Raw genomic sequence first — 19,532 nt, 5'->3', positions numbered from 1 at the left:
TTGTTACAACGTTTCGACCTCTGTGGGTCTTCGTCAGGTATGACAACATCAAGAGGCGTATTATATACAACAGCATATGGGCAGGTCAACAATGAACAAGCTCTGTTGCAATGATGCTTGTTCATTGTTGACCGTTCATTGTTGATGTTGTGTACTCATACCTGACGAAGACCCACAGAGGTCGAAACGTTGTAACAAATAAATAAATCTTCCTGGGAGCTACAACTCAGTGTGCGGACATCCATTCCTTTTTCATTGTACGTATATTTTTGACCAGCACCTGCAGAATGTCTTGAGATGTGCTTGAGATGTGCTTCCCAAGTTGTTTTCTGTCCCATTATTATCTTTACTGACATTTGACCTGTGACTTGTGTGGTCTGAGGGAAGGGTCTTCCCATTGTCTCATGTGTTAAGACCCACCTACTAGGGAGTAGGAAATTAGGAATGTATTTAAGCTGAAGTCTGACTGAGTTGTGTTGAGTCAGTACATGGTGTTCCATTGCAACGCTTCATTGCTGGCTCCGTATTCGAATACAAGATTCTAATCTAGTCTGTCTCATTATGTTGTTTAACTGTGTTATAAGTGCTCTCCAAAAGATTCCAGAACAACAGTGCTATAGCCAGTGTTTTTGTTTACACATTATCTTTTCTCTGTTATAACATATGTGGTATTCTAAACCCTCAAGCCTTACTTGGTAAACTTAACCTTTGGTTCTGTACTTTGCCTGCTCTCTTTTTCCCCTCTACACACCACCAAACCTCTTGGCTGAAAATAGCAGATCTACAATTTCATGTAGCATGTAGATCGGATCGGCTGTTTTCTGCAAATGCCCCCCCCCCCCCCCCCCGAATACGGATGCGATAGTTGTTCAAGTGATGCATGTAAAAGAAAGTGTGTGTGTGTGTGTGTGTGTGTGTGCGCGTGCGTGCGTGCGTGCGTGCGTGCGTGCGTGCGTGCGTGCGTGCGTGCGTGTAAGTGTAAAGTGCGTGCGTGCGTGCATGCGTGCCCATGCAAAACGAGCGATTCGCTACACAGTAACTCACAGGCCGATGATGCAGCGTGCAGTAATGAGGACCCAGGGCGTCTGGATCAAGACCCCATAGCAGAGGAACTCTTTACCCAGGTAAAGGTGCATGTCCCAGGGCGGAGCTCGTTGCTGGGGCCCCTCTCCAGCTGCTGGACCACCACCACCACCATTTGGACCTGGAAACACAAACACAGCAGGAGTATGAGGCATTCCACATGGCTCCGCCGACACACACTCAGGCTCACGTATCGTCTCTGTAGGGTGCTGGAAACCTCCTATATGTCCAAGGATTCAAATAAGACAAATAGCAAAAGTAGCAGATCTACAAGCTCAGAACGCGTCGCTTGTGGATGCCTTTGTGTGACGGATGTAGTACAGGGGTTTTCAACAGGTGGTCCGTGGACCACTGGTGGTCCGTGGAGGTATTGCATGTGGTCCCTGACCATTAATTTAGTAATGTAGGATTTGTTGATTTTTTTTAAATGTTCTTTCCACTAGTTGAGAAACAGTGAACTTAATGACCTGGTGACCTTTGATGACAGAAAAAGGGAGTATCATCTCAGCGGATTGTCTGATTGAGTCATTATTATTAGGAAATTATACTTAGTCAGTGGACAATTGGTTGAGAAACAGTGGAATGTATACACATGGGATGCATAGCAAGTGTTACAAAAGCATTAATCTTAGCCCTTATTACCCCATATCCCCACCCAACCCAACAGTGGTCCCCAGGTTGATTCTAAGTCAGGGTGGTGGTCCCTGGTTCACAATCAGTTGAAACCCCCTGCTGTACAGACAACAGTCTTGTCAAAACTTGACTATTGTAACTCCCTCCTTACGCTCCCTCCATTGGCTCCCGGTCGCTGCCCGCACAGAATACAAAACTCTGATGCTGGCATTCAAAGCAACCAAAGGCATGGCCCCCCCATATCTCACAAGTATGATCGTACCCTACAAACCCTCCCGCGCACTCAGATCAGCCAACGCAGGGAAGCTGAAGGTACCTTCACTAAAAACGCCGGGACAACGCTCCACACGTCCCAAACTCTTCTCCCTTCTGGCTCCAAAACTATGGAATGCACTTCCCATCACAGTCAGAACTGCAGCCTCACTCCCAATCTTCCGCCGTAGTCTGAAAACCCACCTCTTCAGACTCCACCATGGCCCGTAGCACTTGCCCTAGCCTAGCCCTTAGATAGCACATTATGTAGACTTAGATAGTATTTTAAACAGACTTATAGCTTGTTACGTAGACAGCTCTAGAATTGCACTTCATGTAGTCATAGCACTTTATAGTACACATGTATAATATATTATATAGTATAGTATAGTATGTATAGTTTACATAGATACTCCACTGTTACGTTCTTAGTCTACGCATGATTCATGATAACTACGTTTTATATATGTGATGTATGCCATGCTTTTGTTATTGCTTAATGTAAGTCGCTCTGGATTAAGAGCGTCTGCTAAATGCCTAAATTGTAAATTGTAAATTGTAGTATGATCAAGTAGGGCGGGAAATGTTCTGCCCGACAGCAACGATATGCATGCATGTGTAAACGCACAGAAAGACACATGCACGCACTGTTTTCAGCCACTGATATATTGGAAACATCTTCCACTTTGTGTATGCAAAGGATTGTTCCCAAAACCCAATTATATTTTTACTACACTTGTATATATAATGTTCTTTTTTCGTTCCTGTTATCTATAGTATCTATACCATATTGGAATGTGTCTTGTTTCACCGTCAAATATCGCAGTCACATTCTAAAGGCCTCTCTGACACATGCTGCTTTGTCGGTCGCACAATATCACTGGAAGCACTGATGCATCGCTAGAAATGACAGATAAAGCGAGATAAAGGCGCAGAGGAGGCATAACTGATCATTAGATTACATGGCAACCTGTAATTCTGGTGCTGCTGCGCGATTGTTTCTCTCCAGTGGGTGCGGAAAGGAAAAGGGAACCAAGACATTATCCACCAACCGTGTGGCGTTGCGTGTCGGACGTTAGCTGCCAAATCATCCGTGTGAGCCGTCTGCTCGTTTGTCCGTTTGTCCGGCTCACTGTCGGCCTCCCTTTCCCAGTTGACTGTCTCCTGCTCATGCAGATCTATATAGGAAATAGTAGAAAGGGTCATTTGAGGGCTAGGGCTAGTGGTTAATCAGACAAATTGATTTAGTCAATTATCAAAATGATGCACTCTCCCACAGTAATAACGTATTACTGTGGGAGAGTGCATCATTTTGATAATTGACTAAAGTTTTTTCCTTATTACTAATAAGGAAAAAACTACACATATTGGCCATTTTTAATTTTAATATTTTTACAGTCAATTTACTTTAATTTTTTATCCCACGATGTTGTAATCCATTTTTTCACCTGGTGCCATTTATTTCACTTTTTCCTTCAATGCGGAGTGAGCAGGCTGCTTATTATCACCTGACAGGGGGGAGTTTCCCCGGTAGGACGTAGCGCGTGGAAGGAACACGTTCTTCCAACCAGTTATTTTCCCCTCCATCAGGCGCCCCAGCTGGCCAGGGGGAGGCAGTATAGAGACTAGGATTACTGCATGTTTTTTGTGAGGGTACCTGTCGTATCTTATGACACGAGACCATACAAACTTAACCAAAACGGGAGAGCATTGAGATAATTGTGAGACGGCAGCAGACAGAGTAAGATGTTCCTTGATGTTTATTTCGAAGTACACAGCATAGCAAGACATGGCATAGGCTCCTCCAGCCTCACGGCCTCGGATCGACTGACTGAACTGGTTACATTCAATTGCATGACATTAAGTACAATCCCACAGACAAGAGGTGAGAATAGAGGCGTGTTCACTGTTCCCCTGAAGTCAACCCCAGCTTACGCATTGATCAGCCATTTGTTGAGTGGCCACTTTGAACCCATGTTTAGCATTTGATTGCCCTAGGTGTGAACCAGGATCTCAGGACTCAAACAAAAGGCACAGTAAAAACAACCCCTGTCCCCAGGTGGTCCTTGAATATCAAAGACAGACCCCAATTAAGCCAGCCAGCTAGTCTGACCAACTAAACAACAGATCACCATATGCTATGCCCAAGAACATGAGATATTGTAAGAATTATGGATTCATAATTCACCACATTCCCCCTTTGACAAACTCTAGTCTGTCACTATGAAATATGAAACCATAATTATCTTACCAGTTACCACCCCCCTTGATCCTCAGCTTAACAATACATTCAAGACATCAGAATAACGGCTTTACCCCAACATGGTTTTCAAACAGACATTCAAGATTACAAAACTCGACATAAATGATTTCATTTACAGTAAGTACAAATACAATTTCGTATCAGTGGATAATTCATAAATGGTTTCCATTACAGTAAGTTCAAATACAATTTCGTATCAGTGGAGGATTCTCTTTGCGTTATTTCAAACTCTTATGGCAGAGTCAAATTAAACCCTCTTTAACACTGTCGGCACTACACGACTACCAATTAATTACCCTGTAATTGAATCACTATCCTGACTTTAACACTGTCGGCACCAAACGACTGCCAATTGCACTATCCTGACAAGTAATCTTAAACAATGGATAATGGAAAATGATTAGTAAGTTACAATTAGCTGACGTTTAAACAAGACATTGCCGCTTTCAGGAAATTTAGGACGTGCCATAACATATCTATACGTTTATAATGCTTTAAATAAAACTCTGCTCCACTAAGGTATATAGAACATACACACCAGATCACATGAAACTCTCTCTTTGGAGTTTCACAGGACCAAAATCAAAATAAGTCTCCAGACCTATCCTGACCATAAACAAATACATTAACAGGCCAGAGTTTAAGCAATATTTAACTAATTAATACTCTCTTCACGTCTCTAGGAAAACACCTATTTGATTCACAATTAGGCTACTTATGAACCAACTTACCTAATTATACGACAAAACATACCAACATGAGGCCTATTTTTTCATGTTGAAACAAACATGACGCACAATTTTGTAATCAGAAAGAAGGAAAGTCCATCTTTTCTCTGTACGGACAAAGGAAATTCTTCTGTATTCTGCATTCCGTTACCTCAAAGTTCGCTTCAGCTGCAGATCAAGTTGAGAAAATGTTCACCGCTGTTCTCGCTGAAAGCTCTCATAATCATCTCATCATCATCTCCCCCCCTCCCAGCTCTGAAACAACAGAGATGGGAAAACGAAGAGAAAAGCAACATCTTCATCACAGACCCCGTAGGCCCGTGAAGGCCCTCAGCTTGCGTCATCAGTCGGCCATGGAAAGCCAAGCCACCGCCGCCACGGAGATGTGTCCTTCTTCGGCCCGTGTCGTGCGTGCAATGGGTGATCAGTACACCGCATACTACACGGCCGCTGTTTGACACTGTCCTCTTGTCCACCTCGAAACGAATCCTCGAAAGTGGAAACCGCCGCGCCAAGCGTCGAGTGGTCGCCTCACCCCGTCGTGGACCTCCGCTGGCGTCCCCGTGCCGTGCTGCATCGCTCCTCTGCTCGCCGTCCCCCGCGTAGAGGTGATGATCGAAGGCCCCTCCCGTGTGGCTGTCCGCTTCGCCGAATGCACCGCTGTCCACCCGTCCAGCGGCTGGCCCCGGCGATGCATGTCCCCGTAGCGCAACACTCCTCATCGCGGCGGTCCGTCGTCACCCTCGTCCTCGTTCCGCTGGAACCCGTCGTTGCCGTCTCTCACAAAAACTCGCTGATTAGACTGAATAAAAAAGCCGCCGATTCTTCTCCTAACTGGCGTAAACACCATGAAGGTCGGGATCGCGCACCATCTGTCGTATCTTATGACACGAGACCATACAAACTTAACCAAAACGGGAGAGCATTGAGATAATTGTGAGACGGCAGCAGACAGAGTAAGATGTTCCTTGATGTTTATTTCGAAGTACACAGCATAGCAAGACATGGCATAGGCTCCTCCAGCCTCACGGCCTCGGATCGACTGACTGAACTGGTTACATTCAATTGCATGACATTAAGTACAATCCCACAGACAAGAGGTGAGAATAGAGGCGTGTTCACTGTTCCCCTGAAGTCAACCCCAGCTTACGCATTGATCAGCCATTTGTTGAGTGGCCACTTTGAACCCATGTTTAGCATTTGATTGCCCTAGGTGTGAACCAGGATCTCAGGACTCAAACAAAAGGCACAGTAAAAACAACCCCTGTCCCCAGGTGGTCCTTGAATATCAAAGACAGACCCCAATTAAGCCAGCCAGCTAGTCTGACCAACTAAACAACAGATCACCATATGCTATGCCCAAGAACATGAGATATTGTAAGAATTATGGATTCATAATTCACCACATACCCTCAACATGCTTCACTGTGTTTTCAATTAATACAAAAAATATTATCAATAGGACAATAATCGCTGAGAAAATGATCAATAGATGCAGCCCTAATATGCAGGGAATGTCTTTTCTCTCTGTTTGTCTCACAGACACTAACCTGCATGGCTGATGAAGGTCGTCGTTGCCTGGAAGCCTCTGTGTGTGATGGTGCTGTCTGTGGTGAACTGGACGACCATCACAGTGTCGTAGGACAGGACCGGAGGAGGCAGCACGCTCCCACACAGCACAGCTACACAGACAGAGCCACAATACATACACAGCTTAAAACAGTTTGTGTGCCCACACACTTTCAAAAAAATAACCCGGGGTGCCCACTTTTTACATTAATTTTGTGAAAAAAGGTTTTTTGTTTTTTTTGCTAAGACGTCCACAGACGTCTTGGGCACTACATACTAGAGGGATTTCCCAGGACGTCTGTGGACATCTTGGGCACAAGTTGTGTGTTAAGGGTTAGTTCAGATTTTTGGACTTAAAGCTGTAGGAAATACTTGCCATTAATATAGTGGTTGCAAAGGTATTAATTGATTGCCTGAGTCCCGTGGTGGGAGTTCAACCACTAGATTAATGGCAAGTATTTCCTACAGCTTTAAGTCCAAAAATCTGAACTAACCCTTTAACACCGGGCTTCTCAAAGTGGGTGCCGTGCCATAAAAAATGGGTCCGTGACCCACAAATGGATCCCGAGTCCCGACCCACAGTTTGGGAAACAGTGATCTACCCCACCTATCTCCTCGGTTGGGAAACAGTGATCTATCCCACCTATCTCCTCGGTTCAGTTTGGGAAACAGTGATCTATCCCACCTATCTCCTCGGTTCAGTGAAACAGTGATCTATCCCACCTATCTCCTCGGTTCAGTGAAACAGTGATCTATCCCACCTATCTCCTCGGTTCAGTTTGGGAAACAGTGATCTATCCCACCTATCTCCTCGGTTCAGGAAACAGTGATCTATCCCACCTATCTCCTCGGTTCAGTGAAACAGTGATCTATCCCACCTATCTCCTCGGTTCAGTGAAACAGTGATCTATCCCACCTATCTCCTCGGTTCAGTGAAACAGTGATCTATCCCACCTATCTCCTCGGTTCAGTGAAACAGTGATCTACCCCACCTATCTCCTCGGTTCAGTGAAACAGTGATCTATCCCACCTATCTCCTCGGTTCAGTGAAACAGTGATCTATCCCACCTATCTCCTCGGTTCAGTGAAACAGTGATCTACCCCACCTATCTCCTCGGTTCAGTGAAACAGTGATCTATCCCACCTATCTCCTCGGTTCAGTGAAACAGTGATCTATCCCACCTATCTCCTCGGTTCAGTGAAACAGTGATCTATCCCACCTATCTCCTCGGTTCAGTGAAACAGTGATCTATCCCACCTATCTCCTCGGTTCCGTCGACATCCCCGAGGACAGTGAGGGCATCGTAGAGACATCCTTCGGACTCTTCCAGGTAAAAATCCTCAAAGTCCAGCTTTGACAGATATACGGCAAAAGCACAACCATCAGTCAAGTCACATGTGCAGTTCAAGATCCATTAGTTTTTTCTAAGGTATATTAACAGCTTTTGTTATAGATTGTGTCATCCTTCTGACAAAATGTTGACACAACACAAAACATACGTGCGTGTTTAGAATGTGCGTGTGTGTGTGTGTGTGCAGTTGTGCACATATGTAAAGCTTTTGTGATACATAAAACTGTACATAAAACGTATTTGTCACCTTAACAATGTGACCCTGTGGTGCATAGATGACCCAGCGGCAGACAGAGTTGTTGCTGTAGGATTGTGGGTAATTTGGGCTGTGGATAGCATTCTGATCCTCGACAAGAACCACTGTCCCACACCCTGCGCACGCACGCACGCACGCACGCACGCACACACGCACATACGCACACACACACACACACACACACACACACACACACACACACACACACACACACACACACACACACACACAGTTACAGAGAATAGCCTTTTGTGACACACGCCCAGATACTGATTTACCAAAACAAAAGACACATTATTTCCATCAGTGGCAAGGGATTTCTCCACCGCCTCTCCTCTCCCTCCATCCATCTCTATGTGTCCATTTCCCGTTCTCGTACTACCTCTCTCTCTCTCTCTCTACCTCTCTCTCCCTCTGTCTCTGGACGTCTTGTGCAGCTCATTAATGTATCATGGGACATAACATCTACCAGCTCTTCTCCCTGGTTGCTGTGACGACAACGTCAACAAAGACCAATCCATATGATGTATGTGATGTGTTGAAAAGACATAATCCCAAACAATTTTAGATTATCTTGATTGGAGTTGGACATATGTATGACTGTACTGATTTACTACGACACTATGGCCTATGAGTCCACTAGTAACTAGTGGTTCTCAGATGTTTTATTTGCAAGGACCCCTTAACTCTGAGTGGTTCCATTTGAACACTCTCAGAGCAGTGGCGCCGCGTCGGGACGTAAAAAGTGCGGGGACAATATTCGAGATGGAGAGTTGAGACTAGAGAGCAACTGCACGTAGGGCGGGCTACAGTATATGGCCAGAATGGTCATTGCAGTGGCAGCAACTACACGACGACTGTGCAACCAAATGGGAACGGTGCTAGAGAGACCACAGACCATTCAGACCCTTCTGACCCCCCCTCCGGCGCCTGTGTGTGTGTGTGTGTGTGTGTGTGTGTGTGTGTGTGTGTGTGTGTGTGTGTGTGCGTGTGTGCGTGCGTGTGTGTGTGTGTGTGCATGTTTCACCGGCATCAGAATGTGCTTGGGTGGCACGTAGGATGGCACGATGCCTGACGGCAAAACCACTTCTTGTCTCCGTGATGTCAGAGGAGAAGAAGAGTGCTGCAATCTGGATGTTGTTCAGAAGCACTGGGCCGGGAATTACACTGCCACAGAATGTTGCTGATATGAGAGAGAGAGAGGGAGGGAGTGAGAGATAGAGAGAGAGAGAGTGATAGAGAGAGAGACAGAGAGAGAGAGAGAGAGAGAGAGAGTGATAGAGAGAGAGACAGAGAGGGAGGGAGAGAGAGTGAGTGATAGAGAGAGAGAGAGAGAGAGAGAGAGAGAGAGAGAGAGGGAAGGAGAGAGAGTGATAGAGAGAGAGACAGAGAGGGAGGGAGAGAGAGTGAGTGATAGAGAGAGAGAGAGAGAGAGAGGGAGGGAGAGAGAGTGATAGAGAGAGAGACAGAGAGGGAGGGAGTCAGGGAGAGAGAGTGAGTGATAGAGAGAGAGAGAGAGGGAGGGAGAGAGAGAGAGTGATAGAGAGAGAGACAGCGAGGGAGGGAGAGAGAACATTTTTGAATAGTTAAAATAGCCATTCTACATCGACACGTTGTGAGCTTACTAGATTGGCAATTTTTTATATTTGGCTGTTTTTCAAAATAGTAAAAAAGGCAAGTAGTTTAGTGATAAGGGGTTTAGCATTGACGAAAATAGAGCACTCAGAATCAGCTTTATTGTGACATCACAGTTTTACAAGTAAAAAAGTGTCTGAAATTAGTTTTGGAAGTAAAAACGTGGGTGAAATGTGTTTTTGTGCATAGTTCCCATCGTGTTATTTTTCCAAGAAAATAAAGGAATGGGGAGAGAGAGTGTGTTAGATAGTACAGTTTGATGTTTGGCATGCAAGCATGTGTTTGATACACAATGTTCATGCCTGCAAGAGCAAGTATTAAATGCAGACCGTTACTATGACTATGACTAGTTGTTACAGTGACGATTTCTAGAGAGAAAGAGAGAGAGAACAAAGGAGATAGAACTGGATGGAAGAATGGAATGAAGGAATGAAGGAATGAGACACAAAGACATGTTTTGTATTTTGTGTACAGGCATCTGTATATGTCTTTGTGTTTATGCGTATGTGATTTCTGATTCGGGGCGACTGGCTCAAGAGGTAGAGCAGGTCGTCCAATGATCCATGGGTCGGCGGTTCGAATCCCAACTCCTCCTGTCTACATGTCGAAGTGTCCTTGGGCAAGACACTGAACCCCAAATTGCTCCCGATGTGCTGGTTGGTACCTTGCATGGCTTCCGCTGCAATCGGTGTATGAATGTGTGTGTGAATGGGTAAATGTAATGCACAATCTATGTAAAGCGCCTTGGATAAAGGCGCTATATAAATGCACCATTTACCATTTATTGATCCACTGCAAGAACAAGCTCAAGAACAGCTCACAATGCGTTGCAGCTTGTAGATTCAGCATGCAACCAACCAACCTAAAACTAAATGAAATTATATTAAAAAGACTATGACTAAAACGAAATCAAAATGGGTCTTATGTAATTGTCTTGTGTGTACAGTATGTGTGTGTGTGTGTGTGTGTGTGTGTGTGTGTGTGTGTGTGTGTGTGTGTGTGTGTGTGTGTGTGTGTGTGTGTGTGTGTGTGCGCGCGTGCGTGCGTGCGTGTGTGTGTGTGCGTGCGCATGTGTGTGTCATAATCCAGACTCACCAACAGGCCTACGGGACCCTATTGAGACCGTGACTCGATCATGGAGACAAGAAGAGTCATTCTCCAAATCAAAGTGAGTGAACTCCAGCAGAATACTGTGATCTGGAGGAGCCCTGATAATCCACTGGCACAGTCTGCAGAGAGAGAGAGAGAGAGAGAGAGAGAGAGAGAGAAAGATCAGTGTCAGAATGCATTGTGTCGCTCAGACAGGAACCTTCAGGACATGGAAAAAAGTGGCTGTGTTCCAACCAGCGATGTCATGTATGTGGGCCCTGGGGGCAGAGAATTTGTAACCACAAATTAGCCCCCCTGAGCTCCCCTCCCCATTTGGTCAAACTTTGGTGTCCTGACTGTCCGGGGTGGGGGGGGACGTTGCCTGTCCCCTTTTGCGTTCGCAGTTCAGGCATTCAAATGCTAATCTGGTGGCTTTTGTTTTAACCTGCCTGGAGTTCTTAAAAGGTGTCAAGGGGGCCGACCTCCAGAGCTACTTTACCAGAGATCACAAGACTGGTGAAACAAGTCCTGACTGTCCCTGTCACATCATGAGCTGCAGAAAGGTCATTTTCAAGGTGCTGAAATAAGTCATGAGTGAATGATTTGCTCGTTGTGAACTGAAATCGTACAACTGTGTTTAGTAGCAAACTGTAACCAACGAAAACAAAAACCTTTCTTTTCTCGCCGCGGCATGCGAGGTCAGGCACCCTTGACATTTATAAGAACTCTTTGTCTCTGGTTCCAACGTTATTATGGGAGGGTGGGGGGGGCTGCCTCAGTAATGTTCTGCTTCGGAGTTATAATCATCCACACCTGAGGGCTGGTCAGGACACGCATGCATGGCTTTGAACTTCAGTTAGAGCCTTCTTGAGGAGATCATGTAAAATGCTGTTATTCCTGTTGGAGACTGCTTGGTGTATGCCATTCATCTCCGATTCCAATACCTAGAGCCTCCTCCTCCCTAGCTGTCTGAACCAATTACAGCACTCAAAAGTACAATCAACAAATCCTTCTCTGACGCTGTGTGTCACTCTGGTGCCTTCTTTGGAATAACACTCACTCGTTGTTGTCATAGCGATGACCTGGGAGGGCGGGATTTCTGATGATCCCCTCAGTGACAGTCAGGGGCCCATCCCGTACACTGCAGGGTCCTGCACCTACACACACACACACACGTGCACGCGCACGCACGCACACACACACACACACACACACACACACACACACACACACACACACACGCACACACGCACGCACGCGCGCGCGCACACGCACACACACACACACACACACACACACACACACACACACACACACACACACACACACACACACACACACACACACGCACACACACACACATAGATATATAGATAAATAAATACGATGTATGGCAGTAAACATAACTCACTTGGCCTTCCTTTCCTTTATGCTTTCCAGCAGCTAAATAATCCAATCACAAGGAGACGAAAGCCCATATGATTATCGTCCTGATACTCATAAAGATACCCCTAATAGGGTATGTAACGTCATTAGACTTTGTGTACTATACCGTCTCTCAGTTTGCTTTTGATCCAGGGCAACAGCAGCCGGACATCCGAGAAAAGTCCCGGGGAGCCTCTTTTAGAGGGCCGGCGGCTGGCGTTGTTTCCCCAGCTCCGACCACAGCCCTTCCCCCAGGAAGTCACACCCACAGCTACCCAGCGACCGTTGCCCCGCACAGGACATACCAGAGGACCCCCTGAGTCCCCCTGGGGAGAGGGGAGAGAGAGAGAGAGAGAGAGAGAGAGAGAGAGAGAGAGAGAGAGAGACAGACAGACAGACAGACAGACAGACAGACAGACAGACAGACAGACAGACAGACAGACAGACAGACAGACAGACAGACAGACAGACAGACAGACAGACAGACAGACAGACAGACAGACAGACAGACAGACAGACAGACAGACAGACAGACAGACAGACAGACAGACAGACAGAGGGGGGGTTGAAGCCGGGAGGGAGGGAGGGACAGGAATGGAGGTGTAAAGACAGTTGTTCTTTAAAAGCACAAAACATGTATTTTAACTTGCGTTCTAAACTTTGGCTTGTTTGTGAGAGAGTTGGACAAGGGAGAGGATGGACTGGAATTGTTATTGTTTTTTAATTAGACTGCAAAGAATGTTCATTTTAACAAGTCATTAATCTATATGTCAAACAGTTGTGTTTTTTGCAAAAGTCTGCAAATGGGGGAGGGTTATTCCACTTGGATTCAGCTTCACCTGTTTCCACTTATTAGCAGTGACTGTAATGAGATTGATCCACTAATTTGAAATTCTGCTTGAATCAAGGCAGCTTTAAAGCGAAGCAAATTGCTTTAAATTCATGCGAACCGCCACCCACCCACCCACCCACCGTTTTCACAATATATCTCTTTCACAGTTGGAAAAACTAAGATATTTCTTTGGCAGTTGAGTTTAAATATGTAATCATCTACCTGACAAGCATCCTTTCCTCCTTTCTCAGGCCCGGCACAAAGCACAGTGAAGGCAGGACGAGACTGACCTGCTGGGCCCCGATTCCCAAAAGATGTTCTTACAGTTTGGAGGATGAATTTACACCGGGCTGGTGCCATCAAGTCCAACTGGACCTCTCTCAGTACCTTGGGAAGACAGCCCCCTGGGGATGAATAGAATAAAACACTAGAACAGATTAATAACAATTGATTACTGTAATGAATGATGAAGTGTATAGTTTAATTTGAACAACCATTCAATCAATCACCACGTCACACAACTAGTATGTCCAGTATAAACTGAATATCGTGTTTAGGTGAAATGCTGGAAATCCTTACTTTCCCTCAACCTGCCCCATCCACCCACAATGCAGCTGGTTTTATGAGGGGTGCTCTCATTGGGCAGAGGCAGGCAGATGGGCTGGACACGGGCCCCTTTAAAAAACAGACTTACACATCAGAGGCTTGTAACAATTTAACAAATAATACAATTACATTTATACCACTGAATATAATACAACATGTGTATTTAGAATGTATTTAGAATGGAGAATGACACACATTCTGAGGGGAATTCAGAGTCAAACAACATGAAACTCATACGTCCATAGTAGGAACATTATAGCCAAACATATATTTGAACATTTACTTAACCAGGAAAGTTGACTGTCGACACATACTGTGTAACTAAAAATACTGATAAAAATGTAAATAACTTGCCCAAACGGATGCGTTCGTCTAACTCCAACAAGGCGATGTCGTAGCTCATGGGCAAAGCATGCTGGTACTTTTCATGTATTAAGACAGACTTGACGAGGAGGATCTGCTCCTCTTCATCACGTACTCTTTGATCAAACTCTGCCACCGCCACACTCACTCGGCTAAGGAATTCCCTAGAGGAAGAGAGGTTTCACTTCATCGACTACCAGGCAGGGGAAAATGAAAATCCAATCAGACATGTCCAAAGACATTTTAGAATGTCCGTTTTCCTTTGGGATCATTCCACTGCAATGAGTTCTCAGTGCAGTGGTCCTTGACATTTGCATGTCAAGCACCCTCAAACTGATACAGTACATATCAGACCGTGGACACATCATTCATTCATTCATCTGAAAATACTTTGTGACAAACTAAAAACTGTTTGGCGTGCACACAAAGGCCCAAGTAGACATTAAAATGACCCAGAAGGGGTTTAAAGTGGAATGCCCCAATGAACCAACTTTAGCTGGGGACCCCCTGGAATCCCCTTAAGGATGTCGTCTGACCCCACTTCGAGAACCACTTGAGGTAATAAGTAATAAACATACTTTGAGACAGATGTAAAGCAGTGGGCAGCAGTCATGATCCAGCAGTCAGACACAATGGCCCCGCCGCAGAAATGAGAGCCTCTGTTCCTCAGAGAAACCTGCACAGATGACACAGACGAGGCACATTCATCACAAACACCTGAACGTCAATGCAGTCGAGCATGAAGCCACCGGCCGAAAAGAACAGATCTACAATCCAAGTCAATTAGAATGATAAATTAGTCTTACAACTGAAGCCTTTTGCCATAATACCTGTGTGTACACATCAGAAGATAATTTCATTCCAGACCTACAGTATACAGTAAACCCCTTCAGCCCTATATACTTAATAAAACATTTACCACTTCACCACTTTTCAACCTATCTTCATATAATAGGTCCTCACAAATAATCATGATTCTACTCGGTCTGTGTCTCATAGAAGGGCTGTGGGCAGTTCAGAAACCGTCCTCCAGTGACATCATCGATGGGGAATACAAGCTAATAGAAACTGCAGGCTTTCTAGTCCTGAAAAGTTGCAATGCGAAAATGGAAGCCATCGTTCTCACGATAATGAAAGTCTAAACATTTTTGTAAAAAAATCTTGCTTAAAGAAATCTGCCTAATGATGATGTCACTGGAAGACGGTTTCTAAACTGCCCATAGCCCTCCTATGAGACACAGACTGAGTAGAAAAAAATCATGCCATTTTATCATGATTATTAGTGAGGACCTATTATATGAAGAAAAGTGGTGAAGTGGTCCTTTAAGAATGTTAGAAAACGTTTCACAAATTTAGATAATCTGCCCAAAAACCAGAAACAGATTACTGACCAGCCATGGGTGAGACCCGCGCCTGGCCTCAGTACCTCCTACAATCCTGAGAGCATGCAGGTCCATAGGGCTGACCTGAGGGATGCCACACTTTGGCCCTGGTTGGAAGGATAATTGTGCTCCTTAATCTTGATTATAACTTCCATAAATGGAGCCATAAAGCCATTAAGCAGAACACAGCCTGCACTCCACGGCAGACAAGACACATACTGATTATATTTGGATTCTAATTAGCTCTTTTAATCTCTTCAGTTTACGATATCTTATTACAATAGAAGTGAACACATTGGTTATAGTATGTATGTCATCACTCACCGGTATGAGAAGCATGGAGGAGAGCAGTGTACACCCAGAGGCTGACACAGAGCACAGCTGCAGGTGTCTTCATCACTAGAACGCACAAGACTACTAGACACAAAATGGCTTATAGTATGTGGCCCTGTGTGTGTGTGTGTGTGTGTGTGTGTGTGTGTGTGTGTGTGTGTGCGCTCGTGGTGTTTGTGTGTGTGTGTGTGTGTGCGTGCGTGCGTGCGTGCGTGCATGCGTGCGTGCGTGTGTGCGTGCGCACACGCTTAAGAGTGTTTTCTTATGGGTCCCTCGTTAACAAGACAGTAAAAGAAAGGAGAGGGTGTTTATTGGGAGGAAGACCGTTGAAAACGCCACACCTCCATACAACATTAGTCCCCTCACAGAAAGCAAATGCTTTCCTAAGGTCAAATACAACAGATCGAAAGGTGCTAAAAACTGGTCAACTTGTCCTTTGAGACAAATTAGGTGTACGGGAAACCGATTTTTTTTACTGCATTCCAATAGTGGGCTGGTAGAGCTGCCCTTGCCTTTGAAGAACCCGGGCTGAATGAAAAAAGAATGGGACATCAGTGAAGGTGGTGGATGTATAGACCAATTATTTGTTTACAAACATTGGGACTGGGCGCACGGGTGAATGTTTCATGTAATCAATTCCCAACAGATCTCTGGTTTCAGTTCATTCAACCTCCTCTTGTGTGTTGGCTAGTGAGATGCACCCTAGGAGACATTTATACTTCAAAGCGCAACAGTATTGCGCACAGAGAACAGCTGATATTTTGATGTTTGATGGTGCATTTTTTACACGTGAGTGCAGTTAGAACTTTTCCATTGCATCTTATGAGAGGCAGGATTCTTGTGCTGTCGGTATGCGCTCGCATGCTGTTGCTTATCAGTGTGCCGTCGTCTGTTAAGGCATCTATAAATTGTCGTAGGACTACGACGGTGTTGTACACTGGATGTGATTGGTTGTGAGAGCTAGTAGATCACCTGTTTTCAGCGAGTGAGGCGTCGTATAACAGAGCATAAATTATAGGCATGGTGTCTAATTTATGCAAGTTGGTGTTGTGAACTTATAGACCCGCTATTTTCGGCACACGACACGTCAGATGACAAAGTATAAATTGTTGTTTTTTTTCCCGTGTGAAACCCATTCCTAAATTCCATACCTGCTTGTCACTCTCTATCATTTTAGGCAAATTGAGTTGCTGTACATTCAATGCTTTGTTATTGTTGCCATAGTATTCAGTGCTGTAAGCGTAGGGGATGCAAAAGATTGCATATCTTATGCCCCCATAATTATAACTGAGCCATACAAATGCTTATTGCTCTTATTACCCCCATAATTATAACTGAGCCATAAAAATGCTTATTGCTCTTATTACCCCCATAATTATAACTGAGCCATAAAAATGCTTACATTTATGGAAGCTAATGAGCCGTTAGTTGTACAACAAATATATAGAGATAATGTTGAAAATTGTCCCTTTAAAAGAAATTGCATTTTGAAGGTGACGTGTTTTGTCAGTGGGAGTTGGAGACCATTTGAAAAAATGGATAAGTGAGTCAGCACAGTCAGTTCTGTAGGCTACTTGCCTGACTGAAAATTAGATGAGGTAGACTATTACAAAATATGCATCTGCTCTGACCCAGTAATGTGGTTAGTGGAGCGGTAAAGGATAGGCTAGGCTTGAGGGAGTAGTGTGTATAGTTCATACAGAGATAAAGAGAAACCCCAGTCATGCTCATTAACCACTGTCTGCATCTCCACAGTTAACAGATCTATCGATAATGACACAGGGCAGAATGTCTGCTTCACATACAACTACAAATGATGCCGCTTGCTGCCTTATAATTGATTTAATAAACAATAACAGACACATTTTGGCTCCAATGTGGATCTCTGACGTATGACTACAGCTGTTGGCATGGGTTTTCAGCCTAATCAGAGCCCCTATAGCTCTGACTTACATTATAAAATGTAAGTTGCAGTGCACAAGACATTTGGCGAGAAAACAAGACGCACACAAAACCATCTTATCGATGGCTAGACTCCTGCAGAGCCACGCCGCAAAAGTGATACAGTACAAACACAGTAATTGTGTCTCTCTTTTTATCTTCCCTCATTAGAGCCCATGTGGCTCCCTCCCTGCAACTAAGCCCAATAAGCTCATAGTTCCTGTTTTTGCTGCTCAACGTTCCAGGCAGCCCCAATGGGCATGCCCATGTTGTGACTCAGCAGTGAGTGGGCAATGGTCATGCTCAGGTGTGATTCAGCATGGTTGCTGTGCTGCAGTTACCAGGTGTTGCATACATTAATTAAAAGGACACATGATGGTATGGTACTGTACTGTACTGCAGGGGTTCTCAACGTTTTTGGCTGGGGACCCCCGGAAATGCTTTGGCCATGTCTCGCGAACCCCGCCCCCTCCCCCTCCCCACCACCAATACAAACTGACTGCAAAAATAACCTTAATAATAGAGAAGATATATCATAAATGAATACTGAAACCAGATCTAATCATTAAGGAAAGTTGCAAACACATTTTTTTGTTTTTGTTTTTGAAAATAATTTGGGGACCCTCCAAAATAATTTGGAGACCCCCCCCGAGGGGTCGCGACCCACGGGTTGAGAACCCCTGCTGTACTGTACTGTACTGTATTTAGCATCTGTTGTTGAGGAGTGAATGGGAAGGATTTAAGCAGGAACACCCATGTCAAGAGATATTTCATTCATTGAAAACACTTTATGTTTTACATACTATAAAGAACTAAGCACTGTGAGAACAAGTGCTTGAATGAAGACAAATCCTTCTTTAAATTGCTTATTTCATTATGGTGGCATTTAGTGCAGCCGTCTGCTAATTTGGGCTAATGTCCAGTACAGCATTTGTCATTGGGTTTACTAAGTGCAATAGAGCTTCAATAAGCGTTTAATGTGGATTGAATTCTTTGTATAAGCTGGCAACCTAGCTGCACTTCATCAGCAGGTTTCATTGTCATTGGACGGTTCACACAAGCAGGTTAGATGCCAAAAGCTGTTGCGTTAACCCTGTGCACACTGTGCTGACAATCCATTTGCACGGATCAGTGCTGTATTGTTAAAATACCTATTTTGGGAAAAGCAACAAAAAAAGAAAAGAGATACACTTGAGGGAAATGTTATCTCCCAGAAGGTTTGTAAACTGCTCTATTAAGACTACTAGACTAGAGCATTAGCTCCAGTGGGTATAATAAAACCTCTCCATTGTGCAACAATATCCCGTCCTAAAATCCCCACGGTGCAGGTTGCACAGCAACAAGTGTCAACTAAAGGCATCATGTTCAGATTGTGGAAGGAATAGCATTTAAACGCAACAGTTTATCCTGTCACATCTATCCCATTGTGGGTGTGCCTACTAACGGGCATTCCACTCATTTTCAACATTAATTTCAGTCATTAATATACCTTAGAGGTGTTGTGTGGAAATAATAAAACAAATCCCCCCATTCTGTGTTTCCTAGAACTGTAAGTATGAAAATCAGACCTCTAAGGTATATTAATGACATAGTAAAATGTTGAAAATGAGTGGAATGCCCCTTTAACTAAAGCCATCATTCCAGTAGCTAGTAGTATCATGTTATATGGGCTTCATGGATTCATTATCAAGCTTCTGTGGGTCACTATACAAACAACTCATGTTTCCTGGAAATAATGGCCACCTAATAAAAACAAAGGAAGCCGTTGTTACACCAATGTATACGTCGTT

At 44.5% G+C, this 19,532-nt stretch overlaps 1 protein-coding gene across 1 annotated transcript; it reads right to left on the bottom strand.

The window, feature by feature from the left end:
* Positions 1–1,040: 1,040 nt before the first annotated feature.
* Positions 1,041–15,865, bottom strand: LOC306924018 (chymotrypsinogen A; the record flags this gene model as incomplete). Its single annotated transcript, XM_079502361.1, has 11 exons — positions 1,041–1,204; positions 3,021–3,146; positions 6,510–6,641; positions 7,787–7,880; positions 12,408–12,611; positions 13,340–13,521; positions 13,697–13,792; positions 14,078–14,238; positions 14,665–14,762; positions 15,478–15,575; positions 15,793–15,865. 11 exons carry the CDS (start codon positions 15,863–15,865, stop codon positions 1,041–1,043), a joined length of 1,428 nt encoding a protein of 475 aa, XP_079358487.1.
* Between the last annotated feature and the right edge of the window lie 3,667 nt (positions 15,866–19,532).

The sequence above is a fragment of the Electrona antarctica genome (genome assembly GCF_951216825.1).
Source record: "Electrona antarctica genome assembly, chromosome: 5".
In the NCBI taxonomy this organism is placed as follows: domain Eukaryota; kingdom Metazoa; phylum Chordata; class Actinopteri; order Myctophiformes; family Myctophidae; genus Electrona; species Electrona antarctica.
This window is presented reverse-complemented; position numbering and strand designations above follow the sequence as displayed.